Genomic DNA, 22,010 nt, shown 5'->3' on the forward strand with positions numbered 1-22,010 from the left:
GGAGCAAAAGGGCAAAAGCTGGCTTGATCCAGATATTCAGTACGCATAAACACGGCCAATCGATCCTTTAGTATAAAGAATTTTTAGCAAAACTCGCGTCGCACCGTTGAGTGTGCTTCTCACTATTCCTCGGCTGTAATGCTTACTTACAGTGGTCGTGCTCGCTTCGACCAGGTATACGCTTGGTCCGACGCATCCATCGTGCTAGCATTGCTACACTCATCTCTGCACGAATGGAAAACCTTCGTTTCGAACCGTGTCAGTGAGATTTTGCGCCGCGTACCGCTGGCGCCACATCCCGTCGGCCGATAATTCCGCCGACGCTGCGTCTCGTGGCCTGTTGCCCGCCGCGCTCGTACAGCATGACTTATGGTACCACGGACCCTCGTGGCTACATCTTGGTCAGAACTCCTGGCCGATTCAAACTCCCGTAAGAGACACGTGCGAAGAAAAACGCAATGTATCGGTGTGCTCCAGCGCGTCAACGGCACCGCCTATACAAGATGTTGATTTCATTACGCGATTTTCGAAAATTTGTTCGCGTCAATGCACTAATCTTTCGGTTTTTCAACAATTAATTTTACCTAAAAAACACCCTCTAACTAATCTTATTATTGACGATGCACACTTATGTAATTTACATGCCGGACCGCGGTCCGTTCGCTACGCGCTTTTACAACGCTATTGGATTTGTTAAGCCGTAACATCGTCCGGCAGCGCATACATCGCTGTGTGCAGTGCTTCCGCGCTCGCCCGACGCACAATCAACCGCGCATGGGACCGCTCCCTGCAGTGCGTGTTCGCCCCGCGCCACCGTTTGTAAAGATCGCGGTAGATTTTTCTGGTCCATTTTACGTGCACACCAATAAAGTGCATAATGCAAAAATAATAAAATGTTACGTGTCACACGAGTTGTAACTATTAAAATGGGAAATTCCCTTTATAAACGACCCGAGGTTAAAATATGTCCTCTTGCCTTGGAGTAGTTGAAATCATTAGGAATTTATTAGTTGATTAAGATTTTAAGCTTTACGTCCTTTCGATATTAGTTTTAACTTTTGAATATTAAAAGCAACCACGTGCTTTTAACGTGAGCGGCATGTTCCGTCCCGTAACAGTTTGTTCTAAAATACATATTTATATTATTATTACTTTTTATTGTGAATAATTTCTTTTCTTATTTTTTGTTCTCTGAGTACGTAACGCGACACAATTTGGTTTATATGTATTATTCATTTCTTGTTTTTCTTGTACTGGGTCTGCGACATATTGTGTGTATCGGAATGCACCATTTCCGTGGGAAATGGTTCTTCGGCGCGACACTAGCGCCACCGCCTGCTGTTAGTGCGGCAAAACAACAGAAACAGAATTTGTCACGCGAAGCCGATGTCGCCGCGTCGGCATGCACATAAAATTTAAACAGTGTGTAAAGTCTCCCCTTTCATATAAAAAACTGGAAGATAGTGACAGTGACCTATGACTTTCTACATGTGAAGGATAGATGAACTGATTCTGACGGCAATACTCATCCTCGACCAGGACCTTCGGACGTGGATGCGGGACGATTCACGGTAAGTCGTCAGACCTAGGCCATAACCTAATCAACACCCATGTCTTCTAAAACAATAAATGGGCCATTAAACTGAGTATCTAATTTCTTTGCTGATTCGTTCTTTACTAATGTAAGGTTACCTTTAACATAATTTACATGATTAATATTCTTATCATAAGCACATTTACGCTTTTCTTTACATAAAATTAGATTATTACGTGCATCCTGTTGTGCTACTTGTAAACGATATTTTAATTCTAATGGATAGTAATCCGCATTATACAAGGGTTCAATACGTTCACTTACTTTACATGGAATTTAACTGGATTTACCTAACACTAGTTCAAACTGTGTGTATTTTGTTTCTGTGTGAACAGTATTATTAAAATTGTAACACCAAAATGGTAGCCATTGACTTCATGTTTCTTTTCTACTACTGCAATATATTCTTAGAAATGCACCTAAGTTTTTATGAGAATTTTCTGATACTCCTATAGATTGATGGATGGTACGCAGTTGAAGTAAATTTTGGAACGAAGTTCCTTATGGGACGATGCGGAGGGGTACCCTAACCGGGAAAAAACGTCTGTAACGTAAGAATTTTATTAGTAATGCACACAGTGTACGACTTAACTTTGTAATAATGTACAAAAACATATTTTTTTATCATTCATTGATCACGATCTCAGAGCGTTCGTTTGCGCAATACACTAACTCTTGTGTAAAACAACCGTGAATGAAGTGTACCACAATAAGTTCGCACGTTACCGAATGACCGTGGGTTGTTGCGAAACCTCCAGTTTTATTTTCTTTATACCTCGAATAGAACTTAAAATTAATATTTTTATAATAAGGAACTTCGTTCCTATCCGGTGTCCCACGACACCACACATCTTTTTTTCTATTTCTAGCAATTTACATACCTACCTGTTCCATAACAGATTACACAAATTGTTGATAAATATATAATGAATCTATCACTACGCGCTGGAATATTTAAAACTTCGATTGAATAATTTATGTTATCATAAAGTGGCACAAAATATATTTTTTTTTTATTGCTTAGATGGGTGGACGACCTCACAGCCCACCTGGTGTTAAGTGGTTACTGGCGCCCATAGACATACACAACGCAAATGCGCCACCCACCTTGAGATATAAGTTCTAAGGTTTCTTGAAGTCGTCGTGGCCTAACGGATAAGACGTCCGGTGCATTCGTGTTGAAGCGATGCACCGGTGTTCGAATCCCGCAGGCGGGTACCAATTTTTCTAATGAAATACGTACTCAACAAATGTTCACGATTGACTTCCACGGTGAAGGAATAACATCGTGTAATAAAAATGAAACCCGCAAAATTATAATTTGCGTAATTACTGGTGGTAGGACCTCTTGTGAGTCCGCACGGGTAGGTACCACCGCCCCGCCTATTTCTGCCGTGAAGCAGTAATGCGTTTCGGTTTTAAGGGTGGGGCAGCCGTTGTGACTATACTGAGACCTTAGAACTATATGTCAAGGTGTGTGGCGCATTTACGTTGTAGATGTCTATGGGCTGTGAGCTCGTCCACACAGCTAAGCAAAAAAAAAAAAAAAAGGTAAGTTACAACGGCTGCCCCACCCTTCAAACCGAAACGCATTACTGCTTCACGGCAGAAATAGGCAGGGTGGTGGTACCCACCCGCGCGGACTCACAAGAGGTCCTACCACCAGTAATAAATATTCTAACTCGTATTTATTCAATGTTAAAATATTCGCTTTCAAATTGATATTCGATGCATACTTGCACCGAAAGTCTAAACCTAGAATTCCATCAGCCTTTAAAGGAACGCTGTCGAAAAGATAACACTTGTTACTAAATTCGATGTCAGTATTAGCATTACGATGAATCATGTTTAGCATAACAAAACCTGGTGACTGAATCTGACCTCCTATACCGTTGATGTCTCAGGTACGTCTTGCTTTACTTGCTCAGCATAATACACACGTTGATTACCATTACCCTTACTATAGGTTGAAGCCATTTGATTCTTACCTTGATTATATTGGTTATTGTTGTTGTAATATATTTGTCGATAGCCATTTTTCCTACCATTGTTAAAACTCATTCGATTCTCATTCATACGATTACCATTCCTATTGCGTTATTGGTTTCTTGTTGAAAAACAGATTCAATTTAAAGTAGTACAGACTTATTTATTATCTTCAGTTACGCAAATACACACACAGCAAGAACACTGAATTTAAAATGGCGTCTTCTGAAGTGCTGCCACCTAATGTCAATATAGTTTTAATTTTCTTTTTCTATTTCGAATTGCATTCCTCTACATTATTGTACTGTGTGTTGATTTACATTATTGTATGTTGCAAGATTCTTCTGTCTATAATTGTTATTGTTACCTCCTCTGAAATTACTTACATATTGATGATGATACCCTCGATATCCACATTCTCTGTTGCTTTGTCGTGATTGAAAATTAGGTTGAAACTTACCTCTACCTCGACGAGAAAATTGCATGATACTCTCACCATGTGGTCCGGAACCAGTAGATATTTCTTCATCTTTCGCTGCTTGTATCACGTCCTTCAGATACTCGTAGTTACGCGCTGCAATGATGGTACTTAGTCGCGAATCGCCAGGTCCATCTGAAAACCGTTTTACCGCCAACTTTTCATTTAAAGGTTTAAAAACTGCGTAATTCTGAGAATTAACGTCGGCCTGAGATATTGTTAAATTAGAAAATAAATTTTCAATTTCGGTACCGTACTGGTCGATAGTTCGCCAACCTTGAGAAATTGTTTGTAAGCGTTGTTGTATAGCAGTAAACGACTTTTTCGTTAAAAGTGTTTTTCTTAAGTCTTGGATAAGATCATTAATAGAGACATAGTTCGTAGCCATATGTAACGTTGGATTTTCTGAAAGCCTACTTTTTAAAACAAATTTAATAAGTAAGTTGTTACCAGGATAAGGTAGCATTTCCGAATACATTTCCACAGAGTCAATTATGCTTTTAATTGTTTTTTCATTATTGTCCATCACAAGGGATCAAATCACACGCTGTTTTTAAATCAAACTCCATTTTCAAATTTGGTTTTTCACTAAATTATAGCGATAGATCACTATCACTACTCTCTTTTTTTAAATCGGTACATAAATCTAAAATATCCTTATAAATAGAATTAATATTCTCCCAATTAGAATTTACAGATTCCAACACTTGAGTATTTAAGTATACCCTTTTGTTCACTAAATAATCGAATAATCTGTTCACTTCTCTTAAATATTATATCTCATTCAGACAATTTATTTTTGGATGGAAGGAAGATCTTCCCTTTAGTATTACAAAACGCCGCATTAACGTTTTCTAAAGCACATGCTTGACTATTCAAACCGGATATCATTAACGCATTGCAGTAGAAATAGTTAGGATGGTGGTAACCCGTGCGTGCTTCGTATTATTCGTTTATTATTATTATTATTATTATTTCGTATTCGTACTTCCTTCTTCCTTCCATCCAGCGGCTGTCATAGAGCGATACTCCGTTTTGTTTGAAATGTTTGTTTTTGTTTGTAGTTTTTGTTTGTTTGTATTTTAGCAAGATTTCGATATTATTAAATTAACAGGTTTTCAAAAAATAATTTATTTTTGGTTACCTTACCCAAAAATCCTGATTTGCCTTTCTTAATCAAATATTTTTTAATATTTCTAATTTGTTCTAAGCATTCTATTAATTCATTTTCCATACCTTACGAAAATTTAATTATAAATTTACATACCATGATACCATGTTTCGTGAGTAACCGTAGTAGCGCTGGCTTACCAGCGCTGGTCTTTATAGACCTCGGAATGCAAACATGGGTCGAGTTAGATATCTATTCTAAAAGATAAACGAAAAAATAACTATAAAGTATTAAATGTTGCACACCCTACCTCTGTCCTTCTCGGACCTCGTCGAGCGGTTATTGCCCCCCAAGAAAAGGTGGGGCAGCTTGCGCCCGATCGCTCGACCGCACGGAGGGGTTCTCCCCCTGCGGAGCGGGAGGTGCCCTCCCGGGGTAAATTCTCTTTATAACTGATAATTCTTGATTTTTGATTTCCTGTTTTTATTAACCAGGGGTGCGGTCTCCTCGGACGCCCTCGCGACTGGTCTCCCACCAGCCATTCATCTCTTCGTCGGGCGCCACAGCTTAAGATTGGGGTATTTTTTAGAGAGGTTTATGTCCTCGTGGCCCCGTGCCTCGCAGCAGCGGCCCCGTCCCCCACGCGGTGAGGATTACGGGTTAGCCGGCGGCTCGCCGAGTGCAAAGCAAAACGACAGACCGCCCGACGCTCGAGTGAGCAACAATTCACAAAGCCACGCCGGTATACCGGTATCCCCCTCTGGAGGGCGTTCCCTTGTAACTGTGCAGCCGGAGACATGGCGACCAGCGGTGGGAAGGAGCGCAAACAACGCCGACTCACTTTCTCAACGAAGAAAGGCAGGCCAAGAGAGGCCCGCCACCTCCGGTGGATCACGCCGAAAATTGTTCGGACGTGGCTTCAAATCAAAAGAAGAAACAAAAGAGAAAATATAACCAATAAAACAAATAAAACAAAAGAAGGCAAAACAAAACAGACAAAACAAAACAACATAAAGGGGAAGAAGAAAAGGAAAGCGAGGAGGCCCAGGCGTTCCCAGAAGAAACACCCTTTAGCCAGTGAAGGGCGTGGAGAGCCCAGAACCCCCTGCTGCTTTTGGTCCGGGTCGCTCAATCTCTCCCGCCGTGACACGACGAGAGAGAAGGAGCGATACCCCTGGGAGTGAAAACCTAACCTAAACCTAACCGTATAAAACTTATAACACCAGTTTTTTCCCTACCTGTGCTGATAGCCTTGAGAAGCTGTTTCAGCTTCTCCTTGACGTGTAGGTGAGCTCACAGGGCTCAAGCCGGGAGTATTGCTAGCACTGTTCCTAGTAAGAGCAGTGCTTCGCAGAATCTACCACCGGATCGGAAACGCGACCCACTGAGAAGATCCGGCGAGTAGTGCGAAACTCAGTAGTGGGCTGTGTCTATGGGTTAATCCACTCGCTGAGCCCTTCGTCGCAAGCGACGGGTTCGACGAAGACGGTGACCGGTGCTTGTGGTACCTAAAAGCACCGTTAATGAATCGGGAGGATCCGTAATGAAAGTACTAGTGCAACGCACATTTAACGTTTTGATCTTATCTATTCTATTTAGGGCCAACATGAAGTAGATTTTTCAGTGCAGGTCGTTCATTTTGACGTGCGTTGATAACGTGTTACTGTGAGCATTCAGAGTGCTAGTTTACTTCGTCACCCGGGGAGGAGGACGGCGCAGGCGCGGGTGACGGGGCCGAGGGCGGCGCGGTGGACGACAGGTCTCAGGTCGCAACGCGCCGCAGTGTGTCGCGTCGCCCGCCGCGTGCTGTTTGCTGCTCGTTGAGTGTCGTGGAGTGTCTCGCCACGTGATGTGTTCTCGAGCCGCGCCGCTCTGACGGCCACATGGACAAGCACCGAGCTGTCTCCACGCCGACCTCTCACATCGTGATCAGGTAAATCCCGGTATAACCAGCCTAAACATATGGCTGCGCTTCGAGGTTGCTGTCATTAATTGCCAATGCTTCTAACAGAAAACACAATTCTCGTAAGCTGATATCTACGGTATGACAATACCAATAACTATGTATTGATTGACTTATTGTCCTGTAGAATTTATTTTTATATAAGAACAATGCCCGTCCTGATGCTTACAAAGTTGTTAGAATTCGGGTCAAAAAAAAAAGCCAGATATTTTTATTTTGAATGTACAATGTGTACTAATTAGTGCAATATACAATTTATTCTCAACCATTGCTATCTTTGTTAAAATACGATACACAAGACTGCCGTTGGTGGCAGGTGTTGTAGACCGCCAGTGGTCAGGGCTCCTATCATTTAGTTTAAATTTCCTGTAGTAGCGAGGCGGTGCACCTAATGTACGCATAGGTGATTTGCGCGAATCCGAATTGTTCATCGATGAGAATCACCCTGAATGAGACAAAGTCTCTCAGGCGGTAGGCAGCGGCCTGGCTCTGCCCCTGGCATTGCTGAAGTCCATGGGCGACGGTAACCACTCACCATCAGGTGGGCCGTATCCTCGTCTGCTTACAAGGGCAATAAAAAAAAAAGAAAAAAAAAAGGCGTTTGTAGAGCAGACGCTCGTATAGTTTGCCTAGAGACATGAGGAGACTAATCAGGCGGTAACTCGTCGGTAGAATATTGGGTTTACAGGGTTTATATATGCCAAAACCTTCGGTTTCCTTCCACACCGCGGGAAAGATATAGTTTCATGTCATAGCGGCATTGAAAATAGATACCAACAACACGATCAGTTGGGTCGGGAGAAGTTTAATAACGCGGTTAGCTGTACCGTCGGGACCCGGAGCCTTACGAGGACGTAGGTCTTTGATCAGGTCTTTAACTTCCATCGGGGTGACGGTTGGTAACGCGTACTAGGGTGGGAAGGAGGTTCTGCGTTTGACCTCACTGTCTATTAATTCTACATGAATTCTAAATACTCATCACCTTCGGCTTCTTCTGATTCCCGTTAGCCGAGTATAGTGGATCGAGTTCTTTATCGACTGCAATTGCGCGTTTTCCTTAAGGAAATATTCCCTAAGGTTGTATATCACACTCGGTAACGTAGATCCCTGGCATTCAACATACCACGACTCCCACATTTACGAGGAATATACAACCTCATCACAGATGAACGCAGATGTCGCAATCTGTATGCCGTTAACAATCGCCTGACTTATCTGTCCAGTGCGTCCGACTCTGATTGTGTCCACCTTAATATATTAAAGGAATGTGTTAAAAACATAGGCGCGACATACCCAATAAGCGGTCGGATCTTGTTTCCGCGTGATAAATGGCTTTTTAAAACCTTTATCTCTAAACGAAAGAATTACTGATCTCTAAACGACTGTTCCGTATCTGTAGGTCTCCGATTCAGAAAGAGATTTGAGCACAACGCCATCATTAAGTTGTAAGTAATTTGGGTTTACAACTTTAGCTTTCTACGGATATTTATCAACCTTAAATTTCATCCCAATGGCTTTACTACAAATGTTGGTTTTTTTAAGTATTGTCATCAAGTTATTGGGCACAAATTATTTAAGGTCATCTATGAACAATTTCAACATTTCAGCAATTTGAATGGTAACCACTTACTTCTCGCCACTTTAGCCACGCTACGGTTATTCTGTGTTGAATATTGAATTTTTAGTTCCCAGATCTGCGTATCATATCACACATAAATACAAGTTGACCATCGACGGAAATCGGACCGACAATGGTCTGACCTGGGTCTGGCTCCTTAAATTACATGCACTGGGTGTTAGCTACACTCGATACTTGGCCGGCGGCCTGTAGCTGCTGTTTTCAGACGTAGTAGAAGTAGTTCTGGTAGCTCTGTGCAGCTTTCGGTGTAGATAGCGTGTCGTCTGCCTACATGAAAGTTCGCGAGGCTGAGGACTGCGCCACTTCAGTAAGTGAGTCCAAGCATGGCAGGAAGGGACCCAGTACTGAACCACCTTTTACTGGTGGTAGAACCTCTTGTGAGTCCGCGCTGGTAGGTACCACCACCCTGCCTACTTTTATCGTGAAGCAGTAATGCGTTTCGGTTTGAAGGGTGGGGCAGACGTTGTAACTATACTGAGACCTTAGAACTTATATCTCAAGGTGGGTGACGCATTCACGTTGTGGATGTCTATGGGCTCCAGTAACCGCTTAACACCAAGTGGGCTGTGAGCTCGTCCACCCATCTAAGCAATAAAAAAAATATAAAAAAAACCTTCGTTGGTTTCTAAATGCTTGCACATGTGCTTTCGAGAATTTGCGCACTCCACTGCTATTATTTTCTTAGTCTCCTTCTTTATTAATTTACTAGCTTTTTCCCACAACTTCGTCCGCGTGGAATAGTTGCTTTAGCGTAACGCAAAATTTTACCCGCCTCTTCATTTATGAATTATCGATTTTAGTTCGGAAGCTATCAATTCGACCAAAAGTTTTTATCTATGTATATTCACCGATTTCTCGAGAATGCTTGGACCGATTCTGATAATTCTTATTTCTTTTTTTTTTTGTTCGAAAGGGTAGACTTCCCAGATGGCCCTGTAATCATCTGATGATGGGATCCTGGCGAAATCCAGAAAAATCTATAATTGTCAAAGCCTATTTTGAAGTGATTTGGGTGTTTCAATGTTGTAATGAATAACGTTTTTATTTGGATAAGGATTAATATCATCTTTATAGAAACACCTTTACAAATAATGCTTTCTTTTAGAACAAATTTGGTTAGCATAAAAAACGTTGTAGTGAGCCAACCTTAACATATAGACATATGCTGTCGCATACTTTTTTTAGATCTTTTAAAGGGGAACAATTCTGTCATACATTATTTTAGCGAAACTTTAACCGTTTCCGCAGCGGACGTAGCGAAAAATCTCAAAAAGAAAAAAAAACTCGATTTTTAAACATTATTTATTGGTGCTCCGTTTGTATTGACCTTAGCGTGATGTTATATAGGTATAGCCTACAGCCTTTCTCACTAAATGGGCTATCTAACACTGAAATATTTTTTTAAATCGGACCGGTAGTTCCTGAGATTAACGCGTTCAAACAAACAAACTCTTCAGCTTTATAAATTATCACAAGCGACCCGCCCTCGCTTCGCTTCGGAAACTGTAATTTATTATTGATTTCTTCACTATTTAATGGATGTTATTATAAATACAACCCTTACTCTTCAATCACTATCTATTAAAAAAACCGCATCAAAATCCGTTGCGTAGTTTTAAAGATTTAAGCATACATAGGGATATAGGGACAGAGAAAGCTTCTGGGGGGTGCCAAATTTTCTACGCATTAAATACTTAACTAACGATCCAATCCGCACGACTTTATAAAGGGTGTCCTAAAGTTAACGCAAGATTTAAATTTGTCGCCATTTGTGCAGTAAAGTGTTAGCATGCCTAAAAAAACAATTCGATAGCTGACAGCTTAGGTTTAGTAAAAATGGAGCATTAAGTAATAAGAGATCATAGAACCTAACACAGAGTTACCTACCACCGTAATAGGAAAACTACTAGAGTTTTTCTAATCCTAATTCAGACCCATCAAAATTTCGATAAACAAAAAAATGTAAATACTTAATCAAACGATATAAGTTTTTTGCTCAGACGTGTGAAACTCAAGTCAACAGCTATACAAAATAAATGATTTGTGATAAATTAAAACACACCTTCCTATTTTTACCCCTTCTAAGAAACCAACATTTTGCACTCAGCAGTTTTCATTATTAACTAGATTCCTAATGAATAACAAATACCGCAGAATATGGTTTCTAATTTACGAGATTAATGATTATTCCAACTAAACTTAGAGCTAAAGTCAATCTATACTAATATAGGTATTATAAAGAGGAAAGATTTGTTTGTTTGTTTGTATTGAATAGGCTCTGAAACTACTGAACCGATTTGAAAAATTCTTACATTGTTTGGAAGCCACTCTCTTCCAGAGTGACATAGGATATAATATTTTGTGAAAAAAATTAGGTATCTTTACTAAGACTCAAATAATGTAACCCAAGGTGTAAAAAAATTACCTAAAATTTTTTTACATCGCATGCCCTGCGAAAACTATTGATTGACTTAACTGAAAAGACTAACAACTGTGATTTCTATTTCAATTCTCGCGTTTTTTTAGTGCAAGTTCAAATTGCCTACAAACTTAAGCTTTGTGCATCACAATTTTATGATTTAGTAATCTGGAAATGGTACTTGTGGTAGCGCTGCGGAGGTGTCGGGTCCACGGACGGCACGATGAGGAGCGGTTCGTGAGGTGCGGCGCGCAGTGGAAGCATGGCAGCGGCGTGGTGGGTGTGCGTGTGGGCGGGCGGGCTCTGGGCTGCGGCCGGGTGGCGCGGCGCCGCGGGCGGCTGCGGCGTGGCGGAGTTCGCTTGCCGCGCCGGTCCCTGCGTCCGACTGGACGCGTATTGCGACGGCGAGCCGCAGTGCGCGGACGGCAGCGACGAGCCACCGCACTGTACACCCTGCAACCGCACCTACTACGGTCGCGCCGGCGTCGCGTACTCGCTGGCCGTCCGAGGGCCCCCGCGCGCTCCCTTCCTGTGCCACCTCACGTTCACGGCGGGCGGCGGAGCACACGGCGACCTCGTGCAGCTGGCTTTCGACGAATTCCGCGTCGGGCGCTACGAGCCCGCCGCGCTGGACGGCTGCCCCGACGGCTACATGCAGGTGTCGGAGCTCGGCCGCCCCTTCACCGGCGGTTCGTGGTGCGGCGAGGCGGACGGCGCCGCCCTCTACTACAGCGAGACGGCGACGGTCACCGTCTCGGTCAAGTTGTTCCGGGTGCGGCTCGGCGAGGCGTTCGGCTTTCGGTTGCGGTACAAGTTCCTGGCGCAGCGCGAGGCGGTGGTTCGGTTCGGTGCTCTGGAAGCTCCACTGGAGCGCGGTGCCGTATCTCCAGGAACGTACTGCACGCGCACCTACGAGGAGTGTCACCGCAAGGCGTGCCGACTACAAAGTCCTAACTATCCTGGCATGTACCCCAGGTAAATACATAATCTTTTTTTTTAAATGTTTCTATACCTGGCGACTTATTAAATTATAATATAATCTGTAATATCTTGCATCCATTAGAAACGTTACCTGCTACTGGAGCCTCCGACAAAAAGACATCCCAACGTGCAAACACGCGATGATTTCTGTTCGACAGGAGTACTCCCACAAAATGCAAATCAAACGGTCGATATCGATGGCGAGGTGGGTGAAGCTCATTCAGGACGAGCGCCCGGTCCCGCGGACTCACTCGTAATATTAACAAAGAACTAACATTGTGACAGTCTCAACAAGACCGGCCGAGCGGTGAGGGCGTGGCGTGAATGTACCGGGGAGCGGGACAGACTCATCTTCTACGACGGCGCTACTACGGACGACCCCGTGCTGGTGGAGTACTGCGGCGGGGACTGGTTGCCGCGTGTCACCTCGCGGGGTCCAGAGATGCTGGTCGCTTTCCACTCGTCCCCGTTCAGCGCTCCACTGCGACCCGCCGCCCCGGCCGCCCCACTCAGAGGATTCGAACTGGACGTAGACGTCGTATTTGCCGATTCTGATTCACTCGACTACGCCAGGTGAGAAAAATAATAATAATATAGTTATTAAAATAATAATAATATATTAATACGTAAAGCAAAAACTTTGTACCCCTTTTTACGAAAATTGCGCGGACGGAAGAGTATGAAATTTCCCACACTTATAGAGAATATAGCGAAGAAGTGCAGAATGGTAATTTTTTTTAAATAATGCATTAATTTTTAAATAATGCATTAATACATTAAATCAATAAAAAAACGTATTTGACACATATGAATACTCTATGTTTATTGTCAAACTTTCGTTATATACTCTGTTAGTCTGTGGTCAAATTGAGAATAGGTTAATATTGTTTATTTGTCTCTAGTATACATTACTGTCTATCGTCGCGGTTTCATTATGTTTCAAACCGCAATAAGTAACCGCAATAAGGTAATTAAATGGGAATGTTCAAAATTTAGGGAGTCCAGACGTTGTGAATTTCACGTGAAAGCATCCTCTTCGGAGGAAGAAACGAATTCGACGGCAGGTCCGGGGGGGCGTGGCCGCCGAGGCCGACTGCGGGCCCCTGCACACACCCTGCCGCCGAACACCACGTGTACTTGGACTTTTCACGGGCGACCAGGTCAGTTCTTCCTGCTGTGTCAAAAAAGTCAATAAGACACAAATAGTTTGTTATCCATCCAAATTTATTTTATCACATTCATACATAGTGTTGGCTCCAAGGGGAAGATTGTACAGTTCCAAAAGAGTATGTTATTTGAGCACCTTTACTACATATTTGAGTTAAGTTTTTATTTTATTTTTATTGCCCTTCTAGGCAGACGAGCATACGGCCCACTTGATGGTGAGTGGTTACCGTCGCCCATGGACTTCAGCAATGCCAGGGGCAGAGCCAAGCCGCTGCCTACTTAAGTACAAATGGTAGCGTGTTAACGAGTACGTGTTGCTAAGTGCACTACTTACTATACAAGAATAAAATAAAATAATTTGACACCACAAAGACGATGCACGGCGCGTCAACGTATTGAGTTAGGTATGTACAAACCGTACCTATAGTTGCTCCTTCAGAAACAACACACTTATGTTAACGAACAATCTAGTTAATGATCAAAACAATTTTAGAGGCTTTTTTTCGGAATCGAGTTCAGTTCTCGTCGCAAATTCGACTTTATGTCTTCTACCGAATGAATACATGTGACATAAAGTAGTAATATGAGCTTAGAAAAAAAAAAAGAGCCTGGATCCATATCTGGTGAATAGGGTGGTTGTTCGATGGCAATTGTTGAGTTTTGGTCAAAAATATATTCATAATGATGGGCTTGTGCGAAGGCGCATTATCGTGATGCAAAATACAAGAATATTTATTTCCTTTTTGTCGAATTTGCTCTCATCAACGCCGCATAACACTCAATTAATATGCTTTATTTACTACTAGCGACCCGCCCTCGCTTCGCTTCGGAAACTGTGATTTATTATTGATTTCTTCACTATTTAATGGATGTTATTATACATATAAACCTTCTTCTTCAATCACTCTATCTATTAAAAAAAACGCATCAAAATCCGTTGCGTAGTTTTAAAGATTTAAGCATACATAGGGATATAGTTGTTATTGTGTATTGTATCAATACGTAAATTGATTAGATTGTATTCTTCTACCCACTCAAAAAGCTTTCCTTCGTTAAGAACGGTTAGCTGTTAGAAAACTCAATTGTTGAGTTAAGCTCGCCATTTTTATATCTTATCGCAATTACTGTAATATTAACTGTGTGTACAATAAAGAATAGGGACAGAGAAAGCGACTTTGTTTTATACTATGTAGTGATTTGACCTTTCAGCAATGGGTGCGTGTGCACAACACGGCAACTGTCAAAGAAAGATATCCGTATGAATGTGACGTTTGATCGACTTACGTCTCGCGACCAATAAAAATACGTTTCACGAATGTTGGGTCAGAATGGACTCGTTCTAGAATGTCCTCAACGACTCTTATGCGATTATGTTTTTGAATTGCAGAAAATACAGGTCTTTTGAGATTAGCCGAGCGGCAATATGTTTCATACCCAAATGATTATTTTAAAACTAGCGGCCCGCTCCGGCTCCGCTCGGGTCTTTAACAAAAATTTCAACGATATTTGACGTTGTTTTATTTTTTTAAATAAGAGAACACTTATTGTGGCATAACTATAATAGTTAGATATATGTTGTCGCGACACTTTTTGTAAATAATAATGTGTTCTACAAAGTCGTAGTACATTTTTTTATTCTATCATCAATAGTTTTCGCAGGTCACGCGATGTAAAGAATATTTTAGGCAATTTTTGTACCCCTTGGGTTACATTATTTGATTTTTAGTAAGGATCCCGATTTTTTTTCAAAAAAAGTTATAGCCTATGTCACTCGGGAATAATGTAGCTTCCAAATAGTGAAAGAATTTTTGAAATCGGTTCAGTAGTTTCGGAGCCTATTCAATACAAACAAACAAACAAATCTTTCCTTTTTATAATATTAGTATAGATAATACGGATCGATTGCTGAGGCACAGAAAGATTGGCGGCTATCTCACTCAACCCTGAATGAGGATTTTCAGTTACTATTTCCTTCACTTTTGGGATGTTAACTTCAACTGCACGTAATTTTCAGTGACTCCAAATATAAAATTCTAATGGCGATCCAAAACTTAATAAAACAAACTTTTGTTCGATGTTTTTGTAAATTATGAAATTAGCAATACAATTTAGATATGTGTAATGTGTTGTTTAATGAAACAAAAAACTAAGTTGTTGCTCTGCATAGAGTTATTTATTTTAGTATAATTATATTAACTTATTTCTACTACCGCCATAGATAATAAATGCTATTAAGATAGTCGAAGCTAGTGCGCGGGATATTTAAATGTAATGAAGGGCCAAGAGAGCTTTATTTACATATGATATACCTAACTAAAAAAAAGCAATGTATTTAATTTAAATAACAGACGCAAACTCCGCCCAAAAATGGAAAACAAAGATGTCAATCTAACAACAACAACAAAAAAAAAAAAAGAGTTTGGAACTATAAACAAATCATCCATTCCTGAGACTCTTCTGAATAAATGTAGTATAAATATAGAGCTTGTCACACACCACTGATACATATCGACGCTTGAGAGGCAAACGTGACTAAGCGACAATAACTTATTTATACATAAATGATGGGCAATAACCATATTCGATATACAAAAAAATAAATTTCTAGGTCTATTAAAATCATTTCAATCCTACAGCTAGATTCGTTAAAATATAACTTTTTTCAGGTGTTTCAACTTTAAATTAGTCTACTGTAAAGTTCACGCATTGTCGCTTAGTCACTTTTGCCTTTCAAGCGTCGAATTATCTACACGTTGCGAAAAAGAAACACACGAGGGTTATATACGAATTAATTTTTGTTACACAGGTGATCTCGTTTGGATCTATTTCTCGAGTTTCACGCAGTATTCGCTGGTGGAGGCGCGACGCGTCGAGAGCAACGAGCGCGAAGAGGAGAGCAGCACGAGTGCGGTGGCGCTGCGCGCCGCGTGCGCCGTGGAGCTGCGCGTGTGGGACGGCGGCGGCGAGGGCGAGGCGGGCGCGCGCTCCCTGGGACACTACTGCGACGCGCCGCCCTCGCTGTGCGCGCGCGCCTCGCTCGCCAACGCCACCCGCGCCCCCCGCCCCTGCGCGCCGCCCGACGGCTACGTGTCCGCCGCCTCGCTGCTGGCGCTGGCGCTCACCTCACGCCCCGGCACGGCCACGCACCCGCTCACCTTCTCTCTCCACTATGAGTTCGTGGACGCGCGTCTCGAGGGTCTCCCGCTGCCGGACGACGGGAGACGAGCCCGGCCCGCCCCGGAGGAATGCGCGAGGAGGTTGACCGCGCCGGGATCCTTTTCCTCTCCGCGGAACGCACTTTGGTTCGGGCGTGGTGGAGCGCGACGCTTGCGTTGCGTGTATAGATTCGACGGGGAGGGTTCTCGTGTGGTGCTCGACTTGCAGGCGGCCACGTTCGGTCGAGAGCCTCGATGCGCGACGCGGCCTGATCCGGTCACCGGTCGACCGAACTGCGTGCCGGACCAGATAGAATCCCATGATGGGGAAACCGAGGCGGAGGACGGAGGGCCCACTGATTTCGACGGGGACGAGGATGTGCCTTTGCGTGTTCCACATCTGCGTATATTTGAATCCCCGTGGCCCGGTTACAGAGTAAGTTGCAAGTTATCTTATCAAATCTTATTAGTCTTATCAGACCGAACATCTTGGCAAGTAATAATGCACACAGTGCATTTGTTTAAAACTGTACTTGAATAAAAACAATAATAGTCGTTCAAGAACCTATTTCCGCAAGTCGGGTGCGGTCCTCTCGACCGTAATATTTAACATTAACATTTAGTAATTCATATTTAACATTAACCTTTAAAATTTTTGTATAGAACATTTGTACGGATTGTGTACATTAAAGTCAGCTAATAAAATTTGAACTTATGAATTATGAATAAACATCTCAATTAAAATCTCTAATGGTCTCTTTTATTTCACCGGTTGCTGATAAGCTTGTGTCAAATGGTACGTTTGGAAAATATGGTGACCATCGCCCGTCAACATCAACAATGTATCTGCTCGGCTAGAGTGTGAAGTAATAGAAGGAAGTATCGGCAGGTGCCGGTTGGGTGCATATGTGACAACAGCAGCGCGCCGCTCCGGTTTGACGCGAGCGGCGGCGCGCTGGAGCTGGAGCTGGTGGCGCGCTCGCTGCGGGCGGCCGAGGACCACCGCCACGTGCACTTCCAGGGCTCGTGGTCACGCGAGCAGCCGCGCCTCTGTGCGGCCAGGCGCCGCCTCGCTCCCCCCGGAACGCATTTCCGGCTCGCCTTTCCTTATAGGTTTGGATTGTTTAATTTCAAACTTTTTCGTCTGTGTGTTGCATGTCGCGTGACGGTCGGCCGCGGAGAAGGGATATAGTGAAAGGCGCTCGTCAGTACAGCCAAGGCCATTAGAATAGTTAACGTTATATTGGCGCCTGTGAAACTGTTAATTTTTTTTACCCCAGCAATAGGATATCCGAATGCGGAGAGACTCCATTCTTGATGGAGGCGCGCGGGAACAGGTCGGTGTTCCTGCGCGTGTGGGGCGAGGAGATGACGCCATCCGCTCCGGGGACCGAACCTCCGCCCTGTGCAACCAGTAACCGAGTGTTCGTGTACGACGCGCACACCTCCAAGTGAGTAGAAACATCTTTACTCGTCTTATCAGTCCGATTGTGCAGATGACTAGTACAGGTAGCGATCTGTGACAGGTTGGTGCGCGTGATCTGTCCGGGCGGGTCGGGCGCGGCAGTGCAGGTGTTCACCGAGGAGTGGTGGGGTCGCGGCGGACGGTCGGCAGCGCTGCTGGTAGTGTGGGCGGCGCGCGAGGCTGGCAGCGCGCGGCTGGCCTGGATGGAGGTATGGCGCGCCGGACAGAACGCCAGCTCGTGTGCGCACGCGTGCGGACCGCTGGGCGCATGCATGCCGGGCGCACTCTGGTGCGACGGCGCGGAGGACTGCCCGGGTGGTGCGGACGAGCGGGGTGCGTGCGGGGCGGGAGCGCGGTTGCTAGCGGCGCTGGGCGCAAGCGGCGCGACGGGCGCGGCGGGTGCGGCAGGGGGCGCGCTGCTCTTGCTGGCAGCGCTGCTAGTGCGCCGACGACGACGCGCCGTATCGGACAAGCGGCTGTTGGGTGCGCTGGCGGCAGGAAGACGCCTCACGGAGGAGCTGTTGTACGACGCGTCGCGAGCCTCGTCGACCGCATCCTCCTGACGGCGCGAGCGCTCCGTCGAGTATATCCACGTGGACCGCGAGACCACGGTGTGACGGAGCGCCTTTTCCTCTCTCGCGTCGACTGCTCGTCGCGTTGTCGTCGGACTGTCTTGAGTCGGTCGGTGATTGTGTGATGTTCGCATGATATTCGCGTGAAGTGCTCAGTGAAATCGACTAGTGTAATTTATTTTCTTTTTATTTCGTTTCGTTGTGAATCGGATCGCGCGAAAGGACGTCCTCCCGATGACTCAGTGGCGCGGAGATCACAGGTGGACTCGGTCGGCGCGGGGCCCTATTCGTACGATATCGTATCCTCCACTTTATATATATTTGGTTGTGTAAATACACAGTAGTTAGCCAGTGCACGGCCCCGACCGTGGAAGCGTCCCCCGTGTCTCCTCGCCGTGATGTCGTATGTACATATGTATGTGTGTGTACATTTGATTGTATATTAGTACCATTGACGATCTGTCCCGTCCCTTGTTCCATTTCAGTTGAATTCTACAATAAACACCTAGTTCTATGAACTGATTAACACATACACCTTGTTTCATTGACCACGAATGCCGCCGATATTGTATGCCCGCTGTATCATCCTTCGAACCGGAGCCGTAGACTATTTAGCTGTTTAGAGCTTCTCGTGCTTACTCGCATTCCCAAACAATATCAAAACATTATCAGACTTTAACAAAAGTAAGCTTTTTTTATTGCTTAGATGGGTAGGTGGACGAGCTTACAGCCCACCTGGTGGAGCCCATAGATATCTACAACGTAAATGCGCCACCCACTTTGAGATATAAGTTCTAAGGTCTCAGTATAATTGCAACGGCTGCCCCACTTTTTAAACCGAAACGGCACGGCAGAAATTGGCATGGTGGTGGTACCTACCCGCGCGGACTCACAAGGGGTCCTACCACCAGTAATTACGCAAATTATAATTTTGCGGGTTTGATTTTTATTACACGATTTTATTCCTTCATCGTGGAAGTCGATCGTGAACATTTGTTGGGTACGTATTATATTAGAAAAATTGGTGCGCGCCTGAGATTCGAACACCAGCGGTAGAATAGGGGTTTGCCGCAGAATATAGTTCCGTAAGATAGAGTCGTTCACAGAGATGCGGTACAGAGTTACACTATGCGCCTCTCAGACTTGTCCCATGCAACAAATCAGTAAGAAATAATTAGCTGCGTGCTCGGCTATAGGCTCTATCATAATACAGACGTAAACTCATTACATGTACTTTAGTTTTAAGTCTAAAATCATATCTTTCAAAAAAATATAGATATGAAGAGCAATACAGTTGGGTTTCCTTTTTCATCACATCGCATTGATCGCATGCTGGCTCGGGTCATCCGGCGAAGAGAATAGCCAAGCATTACAGTAGGTTTTGTGTTATAATTCCGAGTTGCTAACAATTACTGAAACAAAACAAGCGCTGGATCATATTATTCAACAGTTAATCACATCTTGATCTGGCGATACAACCCACAGTACAAGTTTGTAATGTCAACCTCTCGTCGTTTTTGCCACGTATTGGCCGCCGGCGGCTGTCCTCCGCCGCTGTCTCTCGCCGCCATCCCCACCGCCGTCCCCCGCCGCTGTCTCTCGCCGCCATCCCCCACCGCCGTCCCCCGTCGCCGTCCCCACCGCTGTCCCCCGCCGCTGCACTCACTCGGTGTTGCGTGAGGGCCCCACACGACAATGACAAATTTGCGCTGTCACTGTATAATGCAACGCGCCATCAGATATAATAATATGTATATTAAAATAAAGCACCAACAGAGTCCTGGTAAACAACGCTCGTACTGTAAGTACATACTATTGCAGCACAGCTTAAATTCTTTATTGTTCCAACACACGGAACATTGTTACAACACATGGTATCCCCTCATGCTTGTGGGTGTTCCATGTAATTGAACGTTACAGTGGATTCAGGATGCACACAGTGAGGTAGTGATCAGTACGGCAGTTTCTCGTGTGAATGATTCGGACATCGTTCCTTGGATTTATATAGTTTAAATATAATTTTTTAAAATTTAAATTTACGTTTATTTACACAGCTATACAGTTTTATACAAATTATCAGTGAATTACGGTGCTTTAGATATGTTCCAAAATGAGAGACATTTTTTTATTCGATAATTATACATTTGTATACCTAGGGCACATCAAACTGAAAACTGTAGATATCGTTCTACTAGAATAATCAGTTCGAGAGTGGCGCTGTACATGTGATTGTGGACTCGTGAGCTCGACAACAGCAGTCCATGGCGGCTGACGAACTTCAGGAAACGTTCAAATATGTGCACTCTAGCGTTGACTCAACTATTTTAATCATACAGACACTTAAATTACTAAAACAACCTGCCTATAAACACCTGTATATATTTTTATTGTATTCGAATGCAAAAGAGCAGAGCTCTTTCAGTCTTTCGTCAGAGAACGAGTGACGGTTTGTATGTTTGGCTTCAAAGCGTGTGTTTGTGATGGACCTTGGTACAGTCGTGGTTGGCACTGAAAGGAAGTTTTCTGTTATACATCTATGCTTCATGAAATCGATGTTTTATCTACTATCAGCAATAGCCACGCCCGACCTTGACTAAGTTTCACTAGTTTAATTATAATCAACTTCACTTATGTTATTGAAATAAAAAAAAATACATGTGTGCAATTCACACGTGGTAGAAGTGAAACCTTCCAAAATTAAAATACAATTATCCTAAACGTCTTAAGTATATGTAAAATTTTGTCATTAGTAAATAATTGTAAGGTAGCGCCCTCTGTGAATTGATATTTTAATTTCACGTATAATCCTAAATTAAAATTCACTACAAGAGCTTTCATACACACGTTAGTATTAAAAAATCTCACAGATGGCGCTGTATTAAATAGTATGTATATTTCTGTCTCATTCTTTGCTGGCTTCATCCTACACATTTTTGTATTTGTGTCTCTTACCTGTCGTTTTTTCCGTTGCATCCGGTTTGAAATCACAACGATTCTAAAGAAGTTTTCACTTCAATAAAAAAAAACTAATAAATAAAAAATTTCAAAGTAGAAAAATAATATTATAATATAATAATCGAAAAGATTTTCTTCGGGAATAACGAAGGTAGCACTGAAAGCATTGTTCCTATTATTCCATATTCGGCATGCTCGTTGTCATACTGTTTCTCCGTACGCAGTGAATCGCGTGGACAGAGTGCTCGTAATATGCTAATTATCCGCGGCCGCGCTCGCACTGAATCCACCACAACCACACCCCCGCACCACCCCTCCCTAAGCCCGCAACCTCCGCCCTCGACCGCTTTATAGTCACCGTCGCAATTAGGTCGTTAAAAATATGAAGTTTCCACACAGACCACGACCAGCATGTTAAGTAGAATGTGTGGCAAGGATCATCGCTCGTGGCTATCAACCTACTTTCATCCAGTTTAATTATCGCTTATCTCGTCCTAGCCTCAGTAGTCGACCCCACGCACTCGC

General features: G+C 43.6%; 1 protein-coding gene across 3 annotated transcripts; it reads left to right on the forward strand.

The window, feature by feature from the left end:
• Positions 1 to 204: 204 nt before the first annotated feature.
• On the forward strand, positions 205 to 19,062 carry LOC101739495 (uncharacterized). Of its 3 annotated transcripts, none has more exons than XM_021346686.3 (9): positions 205 to 1,571; positions 11,381 to 12,165; positions 12,254 to 12,376; positions 12,457 to 12,744; positions 13,168 to 13,331; positions 16,145 to 16,929; positions 17,383 to 17,606; positions 17,774 to 17,944; positions 18,020 to 19,062. In XM_021346686.3, the coding sequence occupies exons 2-9, from the start codon at positions 11,453 to 11,455 to the stop codon at positions 18,519 to 18,521; spliced, it is 2,970 nt and encodes a 989-aa protein (XP_021202361.1). In that variant the 5' UTR covers positions 205 to 1,571; positions 11,381 to 11,452; the 3' UTR covers positions 18,522 to 19,062. The 3 variants fall into 3 exon arrangements, with proteins under 3 accessions (XP_021202361.1, XP_037869948.1, XP_004924216.1); XM_004924159.5 differs by lacking the exon at positions 205 to 1,571 and adding an exon at positions 6,210 to 7,102; XM_038014020.2 differs by lacking the exons at positions 205 to 1,571; positions 12,254 to 12,376 and adding an exon at positions 5,837 to 7,102.
• The last annotated feature ends 2,948 nt before the right edge of the window (positions 19,063 to 22,010 follow it).

Source organism: Bombyx mori, chromosome 11 (genome assembly GCF_030269925.1).
Source record: "Bombyx mori chromosome 11, ASM3026992v2".
Taxonomy (NCBI): domain Eukaryota; kingdom Metazoa; phylum Arthropoda; class Insecta; order Lepidoptera; family Bombycidae; genus Bombyx; species Bombyx mori.